Genomic DNA, 20,604 nt, shown 5'->3' with positions numbered 1-20,604 from the left:
TGCTGCCTCTGCACGATTAGAGCCCGTCTCGTACACGAATAAATAAGCACGTATATGTATAAATAACAAATGCTAAGTTATGTCCTTAACACCGGATTGGGTGTATTATTTATGTTACAAACAATGTAAACCTTGAAAGGGTGGCTGAATTCCTCCATGTTTGGAGACCACTGACGTGTGTGTGTCCTCAGATCTGTTTAGGAGCAGTGCTGGGTGACGATTCGTGTACCCAGTTATTTTACTAGGGGCTCCCCGGGCCCCCCGACTTGTGGGCTGGTGTCTCCATGACCCCACGGTGCCCAGTAGGACAGCTCCTTTGTCCCGGCCGCGGCTCGTCCCCGAGAGGGCTGTGTGTTCTGGGCAGGGGCCCTGGCTCGTGGACGGCCACCCCAGCCTCCTTCCCTTCCCTGAGCCAGGCGCCGTTCCTTTGCCTCCTCGCCCTGTTTTCCCTTCAGGCCTCAGCTGCTGAGCAGTCTCCTCGCCTGGTCTCTTCATCCTGTCCCATCCTTCAGGGCGCCTCTCTGTTCGCAAATCACAAATCCCCCTTCCTTTGTGAGGTTACCCTCCCACCCACCGGACCGTGGCTCCAGGAGAGTGGGGAGCCTGTCTGTGGTCAAGGTTCCAGTCCTGTGCACCGGCCCGGCCAGGCACTTAGTAGGCGCTCAACAACCTTGTGGGAGGTTGCAGTGTTACTGCGTTTGGGACCTCTTCACGCATCTGCTTCGTGGCTTTGCGTTCTGAGAGCTGAGTGCAGCCGAGATGTAGCAGGTGTCCTGTGAGCTCAGGAGAGAAGGGATGTGGATGCTGCTGACCTTCCACCGCGTCTCAGGGTCACGTTGGGTTAATGCTAGGCTTGCAGGGGATCCCTGTCTCCTGCCTGTCTGTCCCAGGATCACCTGTGTCCCTGATATGACTGTCTCCCCACAAAGCTTTTTTCAGTGACAGCAATGAGAAGACACACCTGAGCTTGGTCCCCCACCCTTTGCACGTTAGGGCAAATACGGACCCCGAGTTAATCAGGCACACGCAGCTCCCGCGACAAGTGGGCTTGCCAGCCGCGGTGGAAGGTGCAGAGAAATGGCGGTGGATGCTCATAGGTGACCTCTAGCTGGGCTGAGTGGGACGCTCTGGGGGAGGGGGTCTCCAGGGGGTCTCAGAAGGTGGGCGAATTGACACATGTAGAGAGGTAATGTGGCTCAGGCAGAAGGAGAGGGGACATGTCCCGGGCACCAAGCTCCGTGAGGATGGAAGGGAGGATTGTGGGGCCCATCGGGGCTCCCTGGAAAGGGTCAGCCTTAGCTCGGCGTTCCCATCCTGACCTCAGGTCAGCCGAGGCCCGTCTCTGGGAGCTGCGGTGACCCGGCCTGCGCGGAGGGTCCTGACTGCCCTTGCGAAGTGCCCAGCTAGCTCCCTCTTCAGAGGCCACAGGCTCCGAGTGCTGACAGCGCCCTCTGCCCCTCCTGTGCCCACTTCCAGACTGAAGCGGTCCCAGCTGAAGGTGAGGTTCTGCACCAATGAGTCACAGGTGTCACGGAAGGACCTGGTGGTGCTCCTGCGACGCAAGGGCTTCGACATCTCTGAGGGCGAGGTGACGGCCCCGGCCCCAGCCACCTGCCTGGTCCTGAAGGAGCGAGGTCTGCGGCCTCACCTGCTCATCCATGATGGTAGGCCTGCTGGGCCTGAGCCTGGTGGGGGGTGGGGGGGTGGTGGTGTTGGGGGGGTGGCCCTGTCACCTGGGGTGGCATCCTGGGAAGGATGCACAGAAATGTGGCTCCTGCCGCTGGCGCTCAGGGCTTCCTGCTGGGGACCAGGCCCCTTCTGTCCCCGCCTAATGCCTGACCATTATTAGGGACACGTCCCAGGTCCCACATGGCTCCGCAGAGGGAAATCCCAAGTCTGCTCTCGTTCATCTAGAAGGGACCAAGAGGGTAGGGAATTGTCACAGGGGCAACATTCTAGCTTCTAGGGCTTGTGGGGGTGGGGAGAAGGAGGGCTGGACTGAAGCCCCAGGTTTCTGTCTGCCACCCCCCTATGCCCTCCCTGCCTCCCCTCCCCCACCCCACCCCACCCCCAAGCTTCAGCTCTATTTGTGAGAAACAGCCCTGTCTCTGGCAAATGGCACAAGGTTTACATCCCCATCTTAGTCTAAATACAAGGAAAAGGCCCCTTTGACCCTCAGTGCTGAGTTTTTCTGGAAAGAAGTAGAAGGAGCAGTAGTATCTGGTACCTTCTGAATGTTTAAAAAGAAGAAACATAAGCAGTGCTTCGGAATTCAGGGCGCTCCTGTCGATGCACTGAGCCCTTTCTTCCCTGCGCTTGGTATTTTTATTTATAAACCACAGGCCGAAGCGTACTTTTCTGCCTCCCAGCAGGAGCGGGGCCCCCAGAGGTTGAGGTGCTCCCCAAAAGGCCCGAGTGTCAGATCTGAAAGGCCCGAGTGTCAGATCTATAGCTCTGGTGCCTGTCGAGGGCCATGTGCCAGGCTTTAGAAATCCCGTTTCTCAGAATCCTTCCTCTGTGATCTGGGATCACTGCCAGCGCCTTTAGAACAGGTCCTCAAAGAAACAGAACAATTTAAGGAAGAAAATCCCTGCCCTTGGGGGGAGGGTTGGGGGTGGAATGAGCAGGGAGGGAGGGGGGAGATGCAGCATTTGCCTCTTAAGGGCTCAAAACCAAGCAGGTATCAGAGCTTGCACAGGCTGGAGGGGCAGCCCGATTCCCCTCTGGGGAGGCAGTCCTGCCTCTGTTCTCCATAAATATGCCTGTGTTTTCAGACTTCAAGTCTTTTTCCAAGTTTTATGGTTGATGAATTCCTCCCACCTCCCTCGCCCCCCTACCCCGCCAGCATTTTATTATGAAATTTTGAAACCTACAACGAAGCCGAAGGAATTTCACTTGGAATATTTGTATGCTCGTCACCTTGACTTTACCAGTGACGTTTTTATTCTGTTTTCTTCATTACGTGTCCACCTGTTCCTCTGTCCATCTTTTCTTTTAATTTTTCCAATGTATTTCAAGGTAAACGGCAGACATTGGTACACATCCCCAAAACTCTTCGGCATGTCACAAACTGGAGTTCAGCATCTGTTTACCTTTCTTCCTTTTGATGTGAAATTTACACACGATGGAATGCAGACACCTCAGGGGCACTTCTGAGTTTGAACAGATTGCCTCCATGTGTGTAATCCTGTCATGATCAGGATCTAGAACTTTACCATCATCCCGCAAGGTCCCTCATGCACTGCCCAGTCAGTGCCCGGCCCCTCCCGCTACTGAGTCATCTATGGTTCTGATTTTTTATTCATTCTGAGTTGGTTTGCCCTGTCTAGAGTTTTATGTAAATAGAATCACACAGCATCTATGTGTCAGGGGTTTTCCAGGCCACACTCGGGCTGGATGATTTGCTAGAAGGACTCAGGGCTCAGAAAAGCTGTCAGACTCACAGTTACAGTTTTCCACAGTGAAAGAACACAGCGTGAACTCAGCAAGGGGAAGAGGAGTGTGCGTGAACCCTGGGAGAATCAAGGCGACCTTGCAGTGGTCGCCGCCCATGGAGTTGACCTGAGATGCACCTCATTCTCTCAGCAGACATGTGTGACAGCACTGTGACTTGCTGTCACCCAGAGAAGCTCATGGGAGCCCTGTGCCCAGAGTTTCTATTAAGGGTCCCTCAGTTGGGCCTGCAGCACCTGGGTGGCTGACCTTGGCTACTCAGTCTCCAGCCCCCCAGGGCCCCAGGCTGACAAAACACTCTTTTCTGCTGGAATATTACAAGGGCTCCGAGATGATCTCCCAGGTGCTGGCGGAGGGCCCGAGGGCCCATCTTGAGGACAGCCTTGCTTTGGAATTTGCAGGATCCAAGCAGCCCAGGCCTAGTGGGTTTTGTTTTTTGTTGGTTTGTTTTTATTAAAAAGTATTTTTTTAACGTTTCATTTATTTTCGATTAACAGAGAGAGGCAGAGTGTGAGTGGGGGAGGGACAGAGAGAGAGAGAGGGAGACAGAGAATCCAAAGCAGCTCTAGGCTCTGAGCTGTCAGCACAGAGCCTGACGCAGGGCTCAAACCCATGAACCATGAGACCATGCCCTGTGCCAAAATCGGATGCTCAACTGACTGAGCCACCCAGGTGCTCCTTTGTTTTATTATGTTTTTAAAGTTTATTCATTTCTTTTGAGAGAGAGAGAGAGAGACTGAGTGTGGAAGCAGGGGAGTGGCAGAGAGAGAGAGAAAGAAAGAGAGAATAAGAGACTCCTAAGCAGGCTCCATGCTCTGCACAGAGCCTGACATGGGGCTCAATCTCACAACCCTGGAATCGTGACCTAACCGAAATCAAGAGGTGGACAGTTTACCAACTGAGCCACCTGGGTGCCCTGCAACTTTCCCTGTTTAATGGAAAATTGGGGAAGGCAGAGAAGGCGAAGGAGGAAGAGGCTTTCCTAAGGGGACTGGGGAGCCGGGCCAGCAGGGGTGAGGCCTTCCTAAGGGGACTGGGGAGCCGGGCCAGCAGGGGTGAGCTTCTCCTTCTTTTCAGCATGTGTGGATGTCCCGGCTCTGCTGTCCTCGGTGGCGTTGGGCTGGAATGCTCGGTGGCTCTGCAGTCTGGTCCACTGCAGCCCCCTAAGTGTTACCCACAGCCTCATTTGTCCCTACATCCAGGGATCTTTCCTCCAGGCGAATGTCCCTTCTCAGTTGCGGGGCTGCGGGCCTCCTACCTGTGGTATTGAACTGGGTAGTCCCCGGGGTGATGCCAGGGCTGGGGAGGGGACCCCAAGGACGGGCCCATCTTTCTCCCTAACCGTGGAGAATTCCTTCATCTGTAAAATGGGAGTGACACCCCTTCCTTGCTCGCCTCCCCTAGGGCTGTTAGGGTGAGGAGGAGCATCTGAGAGAGGGCCCGGGCCCACGTGGCAGGCAGAGGGGGTCCCTGGTGGGAGAAGGAGTTAGGCCGTGTCCACCCCGGGCCTTTATCGTTTTTTCTCTTTTCAGGAATCCGCTCAGAATTTGACCACATTGACACGTCCAACCCGAACTGTGTGGTAATTGCAGATGCAGGAGAAAGCTTTTCCTACCGCAACGTGAATAAAGCCTTCCAGGTGCTCATGGAGCTGGAAAACCCCGTGCTCATATCTCTGGGAAAAGGGTAAGTCGGCCTCAGGAAGAGGGTGTCCAGCTGCTTCTGCTGACGCGCTCTGGGTCTCTCTGCCTTGCAGAGTCTGTAAATGGAGCAGAAAAGTGGGTGTGGGCTGGGCATAGGCCGCCTTCCTTTGCCCTCCCTGCCTTTGCTGTTTTAGCTTTTATTCTTCCTTCCTTTCTTGTAATGATTTATGAAGAAAGTAGAATCCTCTGACTTCAGGAGCAGCTTGGTCAGGCTTCCGTGCGGGCCCTGGGCTGGGAGAGGCTGGGGCAGGGGAGGGTCACGGCAGATGGAGGGTCCACGGGAGTCTCAGGGCGCCAGTGCCGACTGTCCCGAGGTAAGGTGCGTTTGCACGGGACACAGCCCAAGGCATGGGGCGATTGGCTCAAGCGGACAGGTGAGCGGTGGAGAAAGGCTTGAGGGTGCGTAGGGAAGCTCTGGGCCGGAGCTCCGTCTCTGTAAAGTTGTGACCTTGTTACCGACATTTTTGTCGGAGCCTTTAGCACAGTCCTCACTGTTTCTTTCCTTCTTTCCTTTTTATTTATTTATTAAAACCTTTTTAAAAAATGTTTTTAATTTATTTCTGAGAGAGAGAGAGAGAGAGACAGCATGAACAGGGGAGGGTCAGAGAGAGAGGGGGACACCGAATCCGAAGCAGCTCCAGGCTCTGAGCTGTCAGCACAGAGCCCAACGCAGGGCTCGAACCCATGAACTGTGAGATCATGACCTGAGCTGAAGTAGGGCACCCAACTAACTGAGCCACCCAGGTGCTCCTATCCTATAGTTACTTTAAGCCAATTCCTTCTGATGGACATTAAGTTACTTCTGATTTTCCACCAAAGGTAACGCTCTAATCAACATCTTTGTGCATTTAGGATGATATGTGTATGTTGAGGCTCCAAGTTGCTTTCTAGAAAGCTGTGCAGACTTACTCTGTCATCACTGGAAGCTGTGCCAGGGTTTTGGAATCAGGGGCTCTTAAAGGTGCAGGGGCCCTACAGAGCTCCGCCCCAGCGTTTGACACACTGCAGGAATTCGGGGCGCCTCTGGGGAAGACTTTCCCAGCTTAGATGCTTCTGCTCATTGGGAACTCCCAGTGTCTGCCTGCCGGACAGGACAGACTATTCAGTAGTCACGGGAGGGACCTTTTGTCTGGCCACCAGCCATTGCTAAGTACTTTGTGTGCTCCGTTTTGTTTAATTCCAACCATGACCCTGAGAGCCATAGGCCTCGGCATCGTCATTCCACAGGTGGGCCCACTGAGGCATAAGGAGGTGAAGTGAAGCACGCCCGGATCCCCAGCAGATAAATGCTGGGGGTGCTACCCGGACCCTGTGTTTGTCACCTCCAGGCCATATTTGAGAGCAAACGTTTGGCCCACACAAGATCTTAAATTCTGGGGGGACCTGTGTTTACAAATGGGGAGAGTTTTGATCTCGGCTCAGGTCATGATCTTGATCTCACAGTTTTGTGAGCTTGAGCCCCGCGTGGGGGTCTGTCTGCGCTGACAGCACGGAGCCTGCTTTGGGATTCTGTCTCTCTCCCTCTCTCTCTGGCCCTTTCCTGCTCGTGCTCTTTCAAAATTCATAAATAAACTTTACAAAATTAAAAAAAAAATCAGAAGATCTGATAGCACAGGGAGGGCCCCGTGTTGCTGAGCACCCAGAGCTCACTGCCTCCATCAACTCCAGTTGACTGCAGACCCCACCCCTCCCTGGCGTCCCCTTCACCAAGCTCAGAGGCGGTTGCCACTGCTCGTTGTTTTTCTCATCATAGAGAAGTGTTTCTTCGTGGCTGTGTCTCTGTTAATAAGGCAAACAAGATTTCAGGAAAGAAAAGAGAGGACGGATTTCTTTTAGGAACTAAAAGTATTCAAGTGTGTGTATCATTCAAGTAAAATGTGTCCTGCATTAGGATGCTTCACAGAAATGGAACAAAGTGGATGTGGATACACACAACCACACACACACACACACACACACACACACACACACACATACACATGTATATGTATGTATACGTATGAAGAGAAATTGGTTATTGAGGCTAGGTGAGTCCAAATTCTGCAGAGCAGACTGGCAGCCTGCAGACCCAGTGAGGAGTTGTGGCCTCAGCCCAAAGGCTGCTTGCCAGCAGGGTCCTTCTTGTTCAGGGAGGTCAGACCTGGCTGGTCAGGCCTTCAACTGATTGGGTGAGGCCCACCACACAATGGAGAGCAATCTGTTCACTCACAGTCTGCTAATTTAAGTATTAATCTCACCTCAAAAAGACCTTTATGGAAACACCCGGAATAATGTTTGACCAAATACCTGGAACCTTGGCCTGGTCAGGTTGACAACCTAAAATTCACTGTCCTGGTCCCTTTCTTCACAAGCTTCCACGGCGGCGTAGGGTACCGCAAACCGTAGAAATTGGCTTGCTTTATTCACTTAGGCTCCGGGCTTGGTCCTTCCGGCATCCCTAAAATCACCGCCCCCTCCCTAGAGAACAGCATAATTGAGCAGCTCTGTTACAACTCATTTGTATTAAAACTTCTTTCTTTACAATTGTCTCTAATTTTTGAAGGATTTTATTCCAGATTTTAGGTAGCAAAGTAGGTAAGTCGTTGAACGGGAAAACAAAATGGAATCAGCCACTTTTTAGCTTTGTCATTCAAGCTCTTTGTCATATAAGAGTAGGCGAGGGTTTGTTTTACAAATAAGCGATGAGGGGATGAGGGTGCCTCTGACTTGGCGGTGTTTGGACTTGGGCTCTGGGTTGGATGCTCAAAAAACAAGAGAAGGGAACTGACAGCTTTCGGACTTCGGTCGGCAGCTTCCGGGGCAGCCCAAGGACCTGTGAAGAACAGGTGTCCTGTCCAAGTGAGGGTCGTGGATGGCGAGGGGCTGCCCTCCACCAGAGCAGGGCCGAGCGGTGTCCCCGAGGAGGCAGGACAGCGGACGCACTGGGGCAGAATGTCCTCCTCCTGGAAATGGAGTGATTTACATTTGGCATCTGTTTGGACCGGGAGTGGGAATTGCCTTTGTAATTTCTTCTGTCATGCTGCCGTCAGAAAATTAAGCTGTTTACGCGACAGACTATGGAAGGTTAATGGCTCTTGTGGGAAAGGTCAAGTGGTCATTTTGAAAGGAGGCTGTGCTGAATAATCGGAAGGGCAGAAGAATAAAGCATAAAATCTATCTGACTGCTTCTCCCCAGCTTTTTCCTGTCTTTCCCAGCATCCCCAGTTTCTGCTTTGTGGCTGGAACCGAATGTTCCAGAGCATTCTGGAACTGAGTGCTCCAGCCAGGCTTGCTGTTGCTCTCCTTATGGCAGTAACGAAAGATACTATATGAAATCTCTTATGTTTCTGGAATAATCTGGGCCTTTATATTTAAAAAAAAATTAACATGTACTTCTCTTTACTGTGTCTCTAAAAATGTTTTCAGCTAACAGATGGCTTCAGGGTGGCTCTTTGTTTTCTCGAATGAATGAGAAATAGAGAAAATTTCTGGACACTATAAAAATAAACTCAGATTCAGTTAAAAAAAAGTCTTAAGGGGGCGCCTGGGTGGCTCAGTCAGTTGCGTGTCCAACTCTTGACTTCAGCTCAGGTCATGATCTCACAGTTTGTGAGTTCAAGCCCTCACTGGCTTCCTTGCTGACAGTGCAGAGCCTGCTAGGGATTCTCTCTCTCCCTCTCTCTCTGCCTGTCCCATGCTTACATGCTCTCTCTCTCAAAATAAATTTAAAAAAAAAAAAAAAAAGAAACGTTAAGGTTTGTAATTTTGGTTTAAGTCGGCTTTTACTTTAGGCTCTAAAAATCAGTGTAAACAAAGGCAAGTTTGTTTTTTTCTTTTTTTCTTTTAGAAAGAAAGCAAGTAGGGGAGAGGGGCAGAGGGAGGGAGAGAGAGAGAGAGAGAATCCCACACTCGGTGAGGAGCCCAAGGTGGGGCTCAGTCCCACAACCCTGGGATCATGACTTGAGTCAAAGTCAAGAGTTGGACACTCAACAGAGCCCTCCTGCCCAGGCGCCCCAACGGAGGTGAGGTTTTCATACAGAGTCCCCCACCCCTGGGTGCCCCGATGGAGGCGAGGTTTTGATTGGGTGTCTTTTTTTTTTTTTTAATTTTTTTTAATGTTTTATTTATTTCTAGGAGAGAGAGAGAGAGAGAGACTGCGTGAGCAGGGGAGGGTCAGAGAGAGAGGGAGTCACAGACTCTGAAACAGGCTCCAGGCTCTGAGCTGGCAGTCAGCACAGAGCCCGACGCGGGGCTCGAACCCACGAACCGCGAGATCATGACCTAAGCGAAAGTCGGACGCTTAACCGACTAAGCCACCAGGTGCCCCTTGATTGTGTGTCTTAAGCTGCTTGCTCGGGATTTCCTGCCATCAGGACTAGATTTAACCTTAAGAAAGTCCAGGGTTCTGTCCCTTGAGAAGAAAGACACTGGGGAGATGTTGGGGAGCGTGGGGCGGGCAGAAGTTGTACACGTTAGATGTGTCCTCGGGAGATGTCCCAGGGGCAGGTGCACCCAGCTCCCCCCCCCACCCCCTGCAGCCCTGGACACTGGCCAGGAGCCCTCGGAAGCCCAGCTCCAGGCAGAGCGTGCCCTTTGCAACAGAGCGGCATCATTTTTTGTTTGCCCTTTGGCTTCTCGTCCCCCTCTAGTGCTGCCCACGTTCTCTCCTCACCTCTGTCCTGTGTCCCCGGCCCACTCGAATGTGTCCCTTCCTCAGGGAGGCCCTCCCTGGTCCCCCTCCTCCCCCACTGCCCAGCGGGTCATCACACAGGGGACGAGGCGGGCTCCGCGAGCACCTGACTGGGGCCTGTGCCTAGAGCAGCGTCCAACCCACGGGGTCCTGAGCAGGGTGCTGCTGGCTGGTTCTGAGAAGGTCCCCAGGGCTGCACAGGGCCGTTCCCCTCCCTTTCTTCAGGCCTCAGCTCTAGTACCTCCCTGGGACTCTCTCTGTCTCCCTGTCCCCAGCACGGCCAGCCCTCCTTGAGCAGAGTGCACAGAGAGAGCGAGGGGCCTCCCTTGTCGTTGCGCGTGTCCGGCCCTTTTGTATTTGCCTGGGGACGGGTCTGCTTCCCCACCAGATCGGGAGTCCCCGGGGGACAGCCTGGGCCTGGATTGTTGCCATGTCCTGGATGTCCGGGAGCTGAATCCACGACACCCGCTGCAGTGCCATCAGTGCAGCACCCAGCACCCAGCGCCTCCCTTCCTCCAGGCCGAACTTGCCTTTACTTCGCCCTTCCTTAAACCTCGGGGCCTAGCGAGGGAGAGGAATTCATTGTAGAAGTGGGAAAAGAGAAGGAAACACTTCTGCTTGTGAGGCCCTGTCAGTGCGGAATACACATCTCGATTCTGGACTTAAGGCACCTGCAGCTAGGGACTTCTCACCCTGTGTTTTGGGGTCACCCTTTAAAAGGGGGAGCATGGGGCGCCCGGGTGGCTCAGTTGGTTCAGTGCTGACTTCAGCTCAGGTCATGATCTTGCGGTCTGTGAGTTCGAGCCCTGCGTCGGGCTCTGTGCTGACAGCTCGGAGCCTGGAGCCTGCTTCAGATTGTGTGTCCCCTCCTCTCTCAGTTCCTCCCCTGCTCGTACTTTGTTCTCTCTGTCTCTCAAAAATAAATGAACATTAAAAATTAAAAAAAAAATACTTTAAAATAAAAAAAATAAAAGGGGGAGCACTTTTTGGGTGGCTCAGTCCTTAAGTATCTGGCCCTTGACCTCGGCTCATGATCTCACAAGTTGTGGGTTCAAACCCTGCATGGGGCTCTGTGCTGACAGTGCAGAACCTGCTGGGATTGTCTCCCTCCTCCTCTCTCTGCCCCTCCCCTGCTCGTGTGCTCTGTCTCTCTCTCTCTCAAAAAGAAATAAACTTAAAAATAAATGAAAGGGGAAGCATTTTTAGGCCCCCCCAGCTCTGTAAGCAGGAGGTAGTTCTCTCTGCCTCCCAGGCATCTTCCGGAAGATCAGCAGTGTCCCAACTGGTCTTTGCGGGGTTGCCCCTAGAGCGCAGAGCCTCAGACCCCTGACAAAAACCTGGGGCTCACTCGGAGACCTGTCATGACAGGAGCCCCACCCCCACCCCAGCTGCGTCACACGGGCTCCAGGCTCCAGGTCCACGTGACAGGAGTGAGTGCCAGGGGACCAGCCCCGGCCAAGGCCAAGGGTTTGGCTAACGCCGTGCAGCACAGCGTGTGCCTCGCCGGAAGCTGCCCGCAGGACGTGGGCAGCAGAGAACGCCGAGTGCGGGCCGCCGCCGGTCAGGCTCCAGCAGCCCTCGAGGCCTCTGGGGGGCAGAGCCCGACAGGCAGGGCTCCGGGCGCTGCCAGGCTGGAGCAAAGGACACAGACCTGAGGCAGGACCCCGGAAGCTCGGCTCTAACCAACAGGCACAGAGCAGATTGTTACCCCCACACGTCGGGAAGACTGGTGTTCATCCCGCGTCTTACTGCCTGTAGCTCAGGCCGGGTACATGGGGTGGAAATAGTCTCTGATTCCTCTTGGTCAGTTTCTGCAAGCGAGGCGTCGCGTTAGAACTTCTCTTTGGGTCTCCGCATCTGCGTTGTTTGACGTTTCCCAGATCCGAAGGGCGCGGGCAAGAGAGGCGGGCCCCGATGGCATGGGCCTCACACTTTAACAGTCCTGGGCTCCCAGGAACCCTGTGTGTAGAGGCGCACAGATTAAACTATCTTTGCCCCTCTTTATAGTCCAATGGCTTTCCTCAGAGAGAAGGGGCTTGGGCCACCATGTGTCCCGAGGGGCCTGCGTACAGCGTGGGGTGGGCCGGACGGCGGAGGCCAGGGCCAGCTCAGCGCTCCCGAGAGTCACGAAATCATCTGCAGAAAGGGGTGCTCCCGAGAGGGAGCCGTGTGGGTCTCCGGCAAAATGGGGAGGAGATGGCTGTCCTCTCGTAAGAGCATCTGGTGTCCCGAAACCGAGCACCTCGACCTCTGGCTAAGAGGAGCTGCGCACGTGCCGTGGAACTAACGGAGTTTTCTTCTTCAGGCAACAATTGGGGGTTAATGATTAGCAGTTAGGGGTTCGCCACGTGCCCTGTGGACCTGCTGTCCTATCCCGGAGCACGGGTCACTTGTGTTTCTCTGTGTTAGCGGCTGGACCCATCTGCCCCCGGGGTCCCCAGAAGGTGGGCAGCACGGGCCGTTGGGACTGAGAGCGGCTGGCCCTCCTGCCGGGCACGGGGACCAGCTCCTGGGCCCTGCTGTGCCGATTTCCCTCGGTCACGCCTGGTGTGGCATCTGGACGGACCCTCAGCCGTGGCTCTGCTCTCCCGGGCTGGCAGAACCAGGACAGGGCAGTCTCTCTCTCTCTCTCTCTCTTTCTCTCTCTCTCTCTCTCTCTCTCTCTCTCGGAACAGTTCCCAGGCCTGGCTCACCCTGTCCCCCCCCCTGCTCTTTTGCAGACGTTACTACAAGCAGACCTCTGGCCTGATGCTGGACGTTGGTGCCTACATGAAGGCGCTTGAGGTACCTGCCCTGAGTCTGTCCGAGCCTCCCTCAGATCTCTGGGCTGTTTCTGGTCTTTCTGGAGAAGGGGGGTGTCCTCTGTGTCTGAACTGCCTCTTAGGTTTCCAAAGTAGGCCCTCCTCTGCGGGGCGTCAAGCTGAGCGCCCCCTCTGCCCCGGAGCTTGGCCCCCCAGCTGGCCTGGCCGTCAGTCGTCAGTCTGCTGTCCTATCCTTCACGCTCCTTCCCCACCCTCCAGCCTGGCAGCTGTGGGCCTGACGGGCCCGCCTCTTGCCCTGCTCAGAGTTTCAAGCAGGTGATGGGGCCTGGTGGGGGTGCACCCCCGCAGCATTCTGCTGTGTATCCTGATGTGGGGTCACGATGCTCTTGCCCATGAGATGCGTCTCTCGGTCCCCAGGTCCTGCCTCCTGGAGACCCCGGCCCACGGGTGCACATTTGGGCCATTCTTGCCTTGATTCCTCGGAGGGAGGCCTTTGGCTCCGTATCCATCTGTTGCTCCAGCCTCAATCCCTGCCGTGTGTCCATTTCTGTCTTCCCAGTACGCCTGCGGAATCGAAGCCCAAGTGGTGGGCAAGCCTGCGCCCGAGTTTTTCCAGTCTGCCCTGTGGGAGATGGGGGTGGAGGCTCATGAGGTAGGAGGGCCGCTCACGGGGTGTGTATGCAAGTGGGTCCCTTAGGGGAGGCCCCGGGCACTTGGAGGGTGGCAGCCCTGCGGTCTGGGGTGGGTTTGAGGGATTGGGCAGCCTGTGGAGTTTGGCCGGACAGCTGGGTGTGGACCCTTCCACCCACGAGAGAGCTGATTTTACCAGGGAGAGACCGCAGAGGAGGCCCGCTGAATGCCGTCAACCTGTTAAATTTGTTGCAGTGTTAAGAGTAGGAAAGAAATGCTTGTGTCTGTTTCCGAGTGACTTTTGCATCTTCCCTGGAGGGATAAGAATTGATAATATATTAACGTGTCAGTGTATTAAGAATAGTTCGTTGAGGGGCGCCTGGGTGGCTCAGTCGGTTAAGCATCCGACTCTCAATTTCGGCTCCGGTCATGATCTCACGAAGAGCCCCAAATAGGGCTCTGCGCTGTCGGTGTGGGATTCTTTCTCCCCCTCCTCCCTTTCTGCGTCGCCCCCGCCCCCCGCGCCTGCACATGCACGTGCTCTCTCTCAAAATTAAACAAACTTAAAAAAATAGTTCGTTGAAAGGACAACGTATAGCAAGATTAAAACAATAAGAAGTAAACCGTGCATCTTGCTACCTTTACATTATGACTGTTTTTGAGACAGGTGGCCTTCCAAACATGCATCTTAAGAAGAAAAAAAGCATGATTTTCTTGGATGACTTTGATGCCCTCAGTGCTCCCGCTTCCCAGGTAGTGTGGAGCTGGTCCCCAACTGCACGTGGTTTTCCGAGAGCATTGCTGAAAAGACAGCGGGCGTGTGTCTATTGTGGACATGGCATTGGGCACAGCATCTGCATCTGCGGTGAGGCTCTGCCCCAGCATCACTGTGATGCTCCTTATCGGGGGACCCGAATTCCCCACATGTGTTCCGGCCTGGAGCACAGGCCTCTCATGACGTGTAGGGAAGGATGGCCCAGAGTCGCAGAGGTCTGGAACCTCCTCCCACCAGTGTCCCCGACATCTGCAAATGCCAGATGTCACAGGGTGTCTGAGGTTCCCCGGAAGACCCCAGAAAACGCCTTGTGAGGTTGGTGAGGGAGGAGAGGCTTGTGTTTTGAATGAACAAAGACCACAGAGGAGGAGTGAGTGACCCTGGGTTTTCACGACTTTGTTTCAGAGAGCAGAATGTCTTGTTTTATTGGGGCAGATTTCAGACATACACAAAAACCTCTGAGAGACTGATACAGCGATGGTCCCTGTACATCCGTCACTCAGATGTAACAAAAGATTTTTGCCGCGTGCTCTTCTTGCATCTTTTCCCCTTTTTTTCCAGCTTGGTTTCTTTGTTTTGTTTTGTTTGGCTTTGCTGTTATATTTTGAAGCCCAGATTTGTTGTCATTGTATCCTTTCATATTTTAGTACTGCCTTTCCAAAAAAAAAGATGCTGATTTTTCACATAACTACAGCACGTTCAAACACCCGAGAGCCAATAAATATACAAAAAGATGCTCAGTGCTATCAATCAGGGAAACGCAGATCGAAACTACAGTGAGATCCCACCTCACACCCACTTGGACGGCCGTCCGCAGTCATTTTAAAAACAAAACACGAGGGACGGCGGCCAGCGTTGGCGAGGATGTGGAGAAACCGGAACCCTTGTGTGGAAATGCGGCCAGAATGTGAGATGGGGCAGCCCCTTCTGGAACACAGCTTCTGGATAAGGTAAACAGAAGCACCCTACGACCCAGCAATTTCACTCCTACGTATGCATCCCAAAGGATTGGAAACAGGTGTCCACATAAAAAGTTCTACATGAATATTCACAGCAGTGCTATTCAGCCTCTCCGAAAGGCGGAAACAAGGCAAATGTTCATCAACACATGAACAGATAAACAGAATGCAGTCTATTCACACAATGGAATATTCCAGCCATAAAAAGAATGAAATACTGATAAATGCCACAATGTGGATGGACCGGGAAACCACGGTATGTGAAGGAAGCTAGTCACAAAAGGCCACATTTTACATGTTATGTGGCGTTTGTGTGAAATATCCCGAATAGGTAAATCTGTAGAGACATAAAATGTCATTGCCGGGGAAGGCGGGGAGAGGGGCCGCGGATGGGGACCGTCTCCTGTTGGGGTGACACAGATGTCTGGAATTGGATGGGGTGACGGTCGTGTGATGCTGTGACTATGCTTCATGCCACTGAGCTGTATACTGCAAGCAGTTACCTTGGTACGTTTTATGTGTTTATCACAATGGAAAAAAATGAACACCGATTCCTTAGTATTTTGCAGTAATCCATATTTAAGTCTTCCTGCCTGTCTCAGAAATGTTCTCTTACGTTGATACGTTTGAATCCAATCCAAACAGGATCCATACTTCGCATGTGGTTGTTTTGTCTCTGAAACCCTTCTTTTTAACATTTTTTCTTTTTTTTTTTTTTAAGTTTATTTATTTTGAGAGAGTACGAGCAGGGGAGGGGCAGACAGAGAGAGAGAATCTCAGTGCGGAGCCTGACATGGGGCTTGAACCCGCACAACTGTGAGATCATGACCTGAGCGGAAACCAAGTTTTATCATGGAACATTTCAAGGATCTGTGCAGGTAGAGAGAGTAGCAAAAGGTTCCCATCACCGAGCCTCACTAATTATCAACTAATAGTCACTTTAAAAACTTAGGTGTAACTGTTCATTTTGAGGTAATTTCACGCTTAGAAAAGTTGCATAATTCGCGCAGAGAATTTCCATCTGCCTGAAGCCAGCTTCCCCGAACGCCCACATCTTACGTAACAGTCACGGGACAGTTACACACTCAGGCGCCGTCATTGGGCAGCCTACCAGTGTCTGTGTGGGACCTGTCCCGGTTAGAAGTCCCTTCCCCCGTGTCCTTCCTTCTGGGCCTTCCTGGTCTCTAAGGACAGAGGCATTTTTGAAGATTGCTGACTGGTTATTTTCATAGAATGTCCCTCAACTTGGCTTTTTCCTGATGTTTCCTTATACTTTAATTTAATTTTTGGTTATGCACTTCGGGTAGGAATCTCACAGAAACAGGGCTGTGCCCGATCGGTGCAGCCCGCGGGCAGAGGCACATGATGGCATTTTGCCCCGTTATTGCCGAGCTTCACTTTGACCGATCGGTGCAGCCCGCGGGCAGAGGCACATGATGGCATTTTGCCCCGTTATTGCCGAGCTTCACTTTGACCAGCGTCAGAGGTGCTGTGTGGCAGGGTTCTCCAATGTGAAGTCGCTCCGTGTCCCATTAACTAAGAAGCATCCTGTGGGAAAACATGTTGACTGTATAAGCATCCTTTCCCGTTATTCTTTTCCCCTCTTGATGTTGGCATCCATTGATAATTCTTTTTAATTAATTAATTGGTTGGTTGATTTTATTATTTTAATTATTTTTTTATCTCTGAGAGAGCAAGAGACACAGCGTGAGCAGGGGAGGGTCAGAGGGAGAGGGACACAGAATTTGAAACAGTCTCCAGGCTCTGAGCTGGCTGTCAGCATAGAGCCCGACGTGGGGCTTGAACCCATGAACCGTGAGATCATGACCTGAGCCGAAGTTGAACCCTTCACCGACTGAGCCCCCCAGGTGCCCCACCTTTCCATTTCTTAAATATAAACAACTATGTATATATTTATATCCTACTCACTGGATAGATTTAAGAGAGACTAAATTCTGAAGACGATCTGTTACAGGCAGAAGAAAGGCTACTGTAGCATGGATTAAAAGCCAGTATTTAGGATTATACAAGCGGTGTGACCACGGTTGCCTCAGAACTTCCTCCAAACAGACAACAAAACAAAAGCTGCCCGCGTGTCTAGAAAGTGAGGCCAGAGGCACTGAACGCCACGACATTATCATTGGATGTATTTGGATAGTTGGACCTGGGATGAGTCCCCCGTCCCCTTGTTGCTTTTTGGCATTTTTCAGTTATTTTCCCAGCTGGTACCTTTTCCCTTCTGAGGCGGGAAGAACCCTCCCCAAGCCCCAGAGAGCGGCGGAGGCTCCTATGAGCATCAGGTTAATCTGGGCGTCTTATGTGGTGGGTGCTGGGGCCGTGGGCCTTGGTGTTTAGGTGCTGGTGAATCTGTGTGTGCAGTGAGGTCAAGGTCCCTTCAGCTGTCCAGACAATCGCGAGCATCGGAGGCCCTGGGTAGCGCAGGAATTGTTTTCTCTGGTGGCTCCGAGCCCATGTGGCAAAGCTGAATTACCTCTCATATTATCATTGTCCCTTCCGCCCTCAAATGTCATTGCTGTCCCTCCCCTTGACAGACAGCTGAGTGGCAACTGCCGTGTGTGCCGTTAACACCCTCACCCCACCGTTTTTCTTAAATGTTCATTAATGTTACTCCAGCCTCAGGATGGGGAGACCCTTTAAGGCAGTATTTCAAAATAAGGCCATTTCAAATGAACTGTGTCTTATGCACAAGGTAATAATTCTCTGATCCTGCCTCTTTATTTTTAATGAAAAATGCTGGTGAGGGGTGATCTTGCCGTGCAAGTGCCCGGCTGTGGCCAACCTTAAATTTCTCAAGCCGCTTTAATCAATAAAGTTATCAGCAGTCATTTCCCTTGATAACTGCTCCTTCCAGGCCGGGGCCCGCTTCCACTGCCGAGTCCTCAGCCCGCGCTTAGAATGGACATAACCGCCCAAATCCAATTTCCATTCTAACCTTTCCTCAATAGCCTCGAAATAACAGATTGCTGGTATTACTCTAATAGATTGGGAATTCAAACCTCTGAGAGGTAACCAGGCTCTTTCCAGGATTCAGTAATAAGGCAAAAAATAACATACCTTAAAGGTTACTTCTAGAAATACTTAATTTCTCATGGCTTAAGGCTTCGGAGTCCGTGGCTGGTTTTATAGCTTCATCCTAAAGCCCGAATGACGTGAAGGTTTGGGCAGTATTCTGTAAACGCAGAAATTCCGTCCTTTGCAAATTATGCAGGTTTCATGGACATCGGGACTGTTGAAATCAGAGAGCTTAGAGTTGGGGCACAGGAGCCAAGAAGCTGGGGGTGCCCATCTCACAGATGGGGAGCCCAAGGCTTGGAGAGGAAGGAATATGTGGACTGTCACGTACCTGTTTATCTCGTGGAGTCCTTGCTCCAGCCCTTCTCACAGGCACCCGCATCTCCATGTTGAGGTCAGGGCAGGACTTCCCCACTTCAGCACTCTTGACATTTTAGGCCAGATCATTCTTCCTGGTGGGGAGCTACCCCGTGCGTTACTGGATGCTCGGCGTCCCCTTCCCCCAGGTGTGACACTACAGATATCTCCGGGTGTTGCCAATTGTCCCCCAGGGGCAAAGTTGTGCCCCCGGCTGGGAACCCAGCATTAGGGAACAGTCACAGAAACCCTAGTGCCGAGCCCAGGGTTAGTGGGCTGATGAGGCGTGTGGCCAGGACCCCATCCCCCCCCAGGCCTTTGCTGTACCCCAGGTCTCAAGGAGGGTACCAGCCACATCACAGGGTTTTTCCATTTGGTGATGGAACTTTGAAAAGGCACACGAGGGGCGCCTGGGTGGCTCAGTCGGTTGAGCGTCCGACTTTGGCTCAGGTCATGATCTCACAGTTCGTGGGTTCGGGCCCCACGTCGGGCTCTGTGCTGACAGCTCAGAGCCTGGAGCCTGCCTCGGATTCTGTGTCTCCCTCTCTCTCTCTGCCCCTCCCCCGTTCACACTTTGTCTCTCTCTCTCTCAAAAATGAATAAACATTTTTAAAAATTAAGAAAAAAAGAAAGATAAAGCACATGAAGTAGAACAATATCACTTTCTAGTTTCAAAAATACTAAATATCATTGGCTGAATACCAACTATAGAAAATAAAGTTAGACAGGATCTTGGGGGAGGTGGAGGGTAAATGCCCTGAGGACCCTCTGTCAAATGTGTGGGCAAGGTGTGTAAGTTTCTCCTGAGAGGGCGGGGCACAAAACACGGACAAGGCCCTGTCATTCTAGCCACGCAGCTACGGGAACAGGCTGTGGGTGGGGTGACCTGCGGGTGGGGAGTGAAAGTCCGTGTGAGGCCACTCATTTCTCTCATGGCCTCGTGGCCCTCAGGAATTTCCATGGAAATTCCATCCCCGGTCCCCTCCACCAGCTCAGGCCCGCCCCTCCCGAGCCACGTGCGCAGTGTTGGGTTCAGGAAAACCTTGCAGGGACATGTGAGCCCAGAGCACCTGGAGAGCGCGGGCCAGGAGGAGTGGCCCATCCGCTCCTGGGTCCGGATTCGAACCCGAAGCTCCATCTCCAGACCGGGACGGGCCTGACACCGCAGCCTTGGGCTTGAAACTATCTGGAGTTCCAGGAAATTCTGGCTCTGAGGTTGTCCTTCGTATATATCTCAGTGACAAGGTGTCTGTAAAACCTTCATTTCTTTTTTTTTTTTTTAATGTTTTTATTTATTTCTGAGAGAGAAAGAGACAATGTGTGCAGGGGAGGGTCAGAGAGAGGGGGAGACACAGAATCCTAAACAGGCTCCAGGCTCTGAGCTGTCAGCACAGAGCCCGACACGGGGCTCGAACACACAAACTGAGATTATTACCTGAGCCAAAGTTGGACACTTAACCAACTGAGCCACCCAGGCTCCCCTCATTTATTTCTTTAAAATATTTTTGAGAGAGAGAGAGCAAGAGCATGTGTGAGAGGGAGAGGGGGAGGAGCAGAAAGAGGGGGTTACAGATGATCCGAAGCCTTACCTGAGCCGTCCCCACAGAGCCCCAGTCAGGGCTCGAACTCACGAACTGCAAGATCACAACCAGAGCCAAAATCGGATGCTCAACCGACTGAGCCAACCAGGGGCCCCGAGAGCCTTTTTTTTTTTAACATAGATTTTGTTCTCGAAACACAAGAATTTCATCGTGTGAAGTAACTGATGTGTGTTAAAGGAAAGAGGGAACATTCAGAAAGTACTAGAAAAGCCTGTTCATCATCCCACTAACCAGAAGAACACAAATCCTGCTTAACCCGTCCAGTATTTTAGTTTCTATAACATTCATTTTTTAAAAAGCTTTTTTTTTTTTTTTCTAGAGAGAGAGAGAACACACAAGAAGGAGAGGGGGTAGAGAGTGAGGGACAGGGAATCCCAAACAGGCTCTGCACTGTCAGCATGGAACCCATCGTGGGGCTCGATCTCCCCAACCATGAGATCGTGACCTGAGCTGAAATCAAGAGTCAGATGCTTAACCGACTGAGCCACCCAGGCGCCCCATCTGTATATACATTTTCAACACACAATTTGGATAATCTTGTGTGTGCTATTTGAAAACCTGTTTTTTTTTCAATATTAAATACAGTATTAAATTGTGTTGGGAGCAATTTCCTTTGTGCCTTTTTAAACACTTTCACAAAATAATGTTTGTGGCTGTGTAGT

At 52.2% G+C, this 20,604-nt stretch overlaps 1 protein-coding gene across 2 annotated transcripts in view; it reads left to right on the top strand.

Annotated features, from left to right (window-relative positions):
- The window catches only part of LOC120235563 (phospholysine phosphohistidine inorganic pyrophosphate phosphatase), a 125,824-nt gene that overhangs the window by 18,079 nt on the left and 87,141 nt on the right, over window positions 1-20,604 (top strand). For both annotated transcript variants that reach the window (XM_039237963.1, XM_039237962.1), the window contains exons 2-5: window positions 1,477-1,664; window positions 4,986-5,139; window positions 12,546-12,609; window positions 13,147-13,239. In XM_039237963.1, the coding sequence (XP_039093894.1) occupies window positions 1,477-1,664; window positions 4,986-5,139; window positions 12,546-12,609; window positions 13,147-13,239 (499 nt within the window). The remainder of the gene's footprint in view (window positions 1-1,476; window positions 1,665-4,985; window positions 5,140-12,545; window positions 12,610-13,146; window positions 13,240-20,604) is intronic.

This window comes from Hyaena hyaena, unplaced genomic scaffold, assembly GCF_003009895.1.
Source record: "Hyaena hyaena isolate Hyena2069 unplaced genomic scaffold, ASM300989v1 scaffold_129, whole genome shotgun sequence".
Lineage (NCBI taxonomy): Eukaryota > Metazoa > Chordata > Mammalia > Carnivora > Hyaenidae > Hyaena > Hyaena hyaena.
Note: the sequence above shows the minus strand (reverse complement) of the source record. Positions and strands in the feature narration are given on the sequence as shown.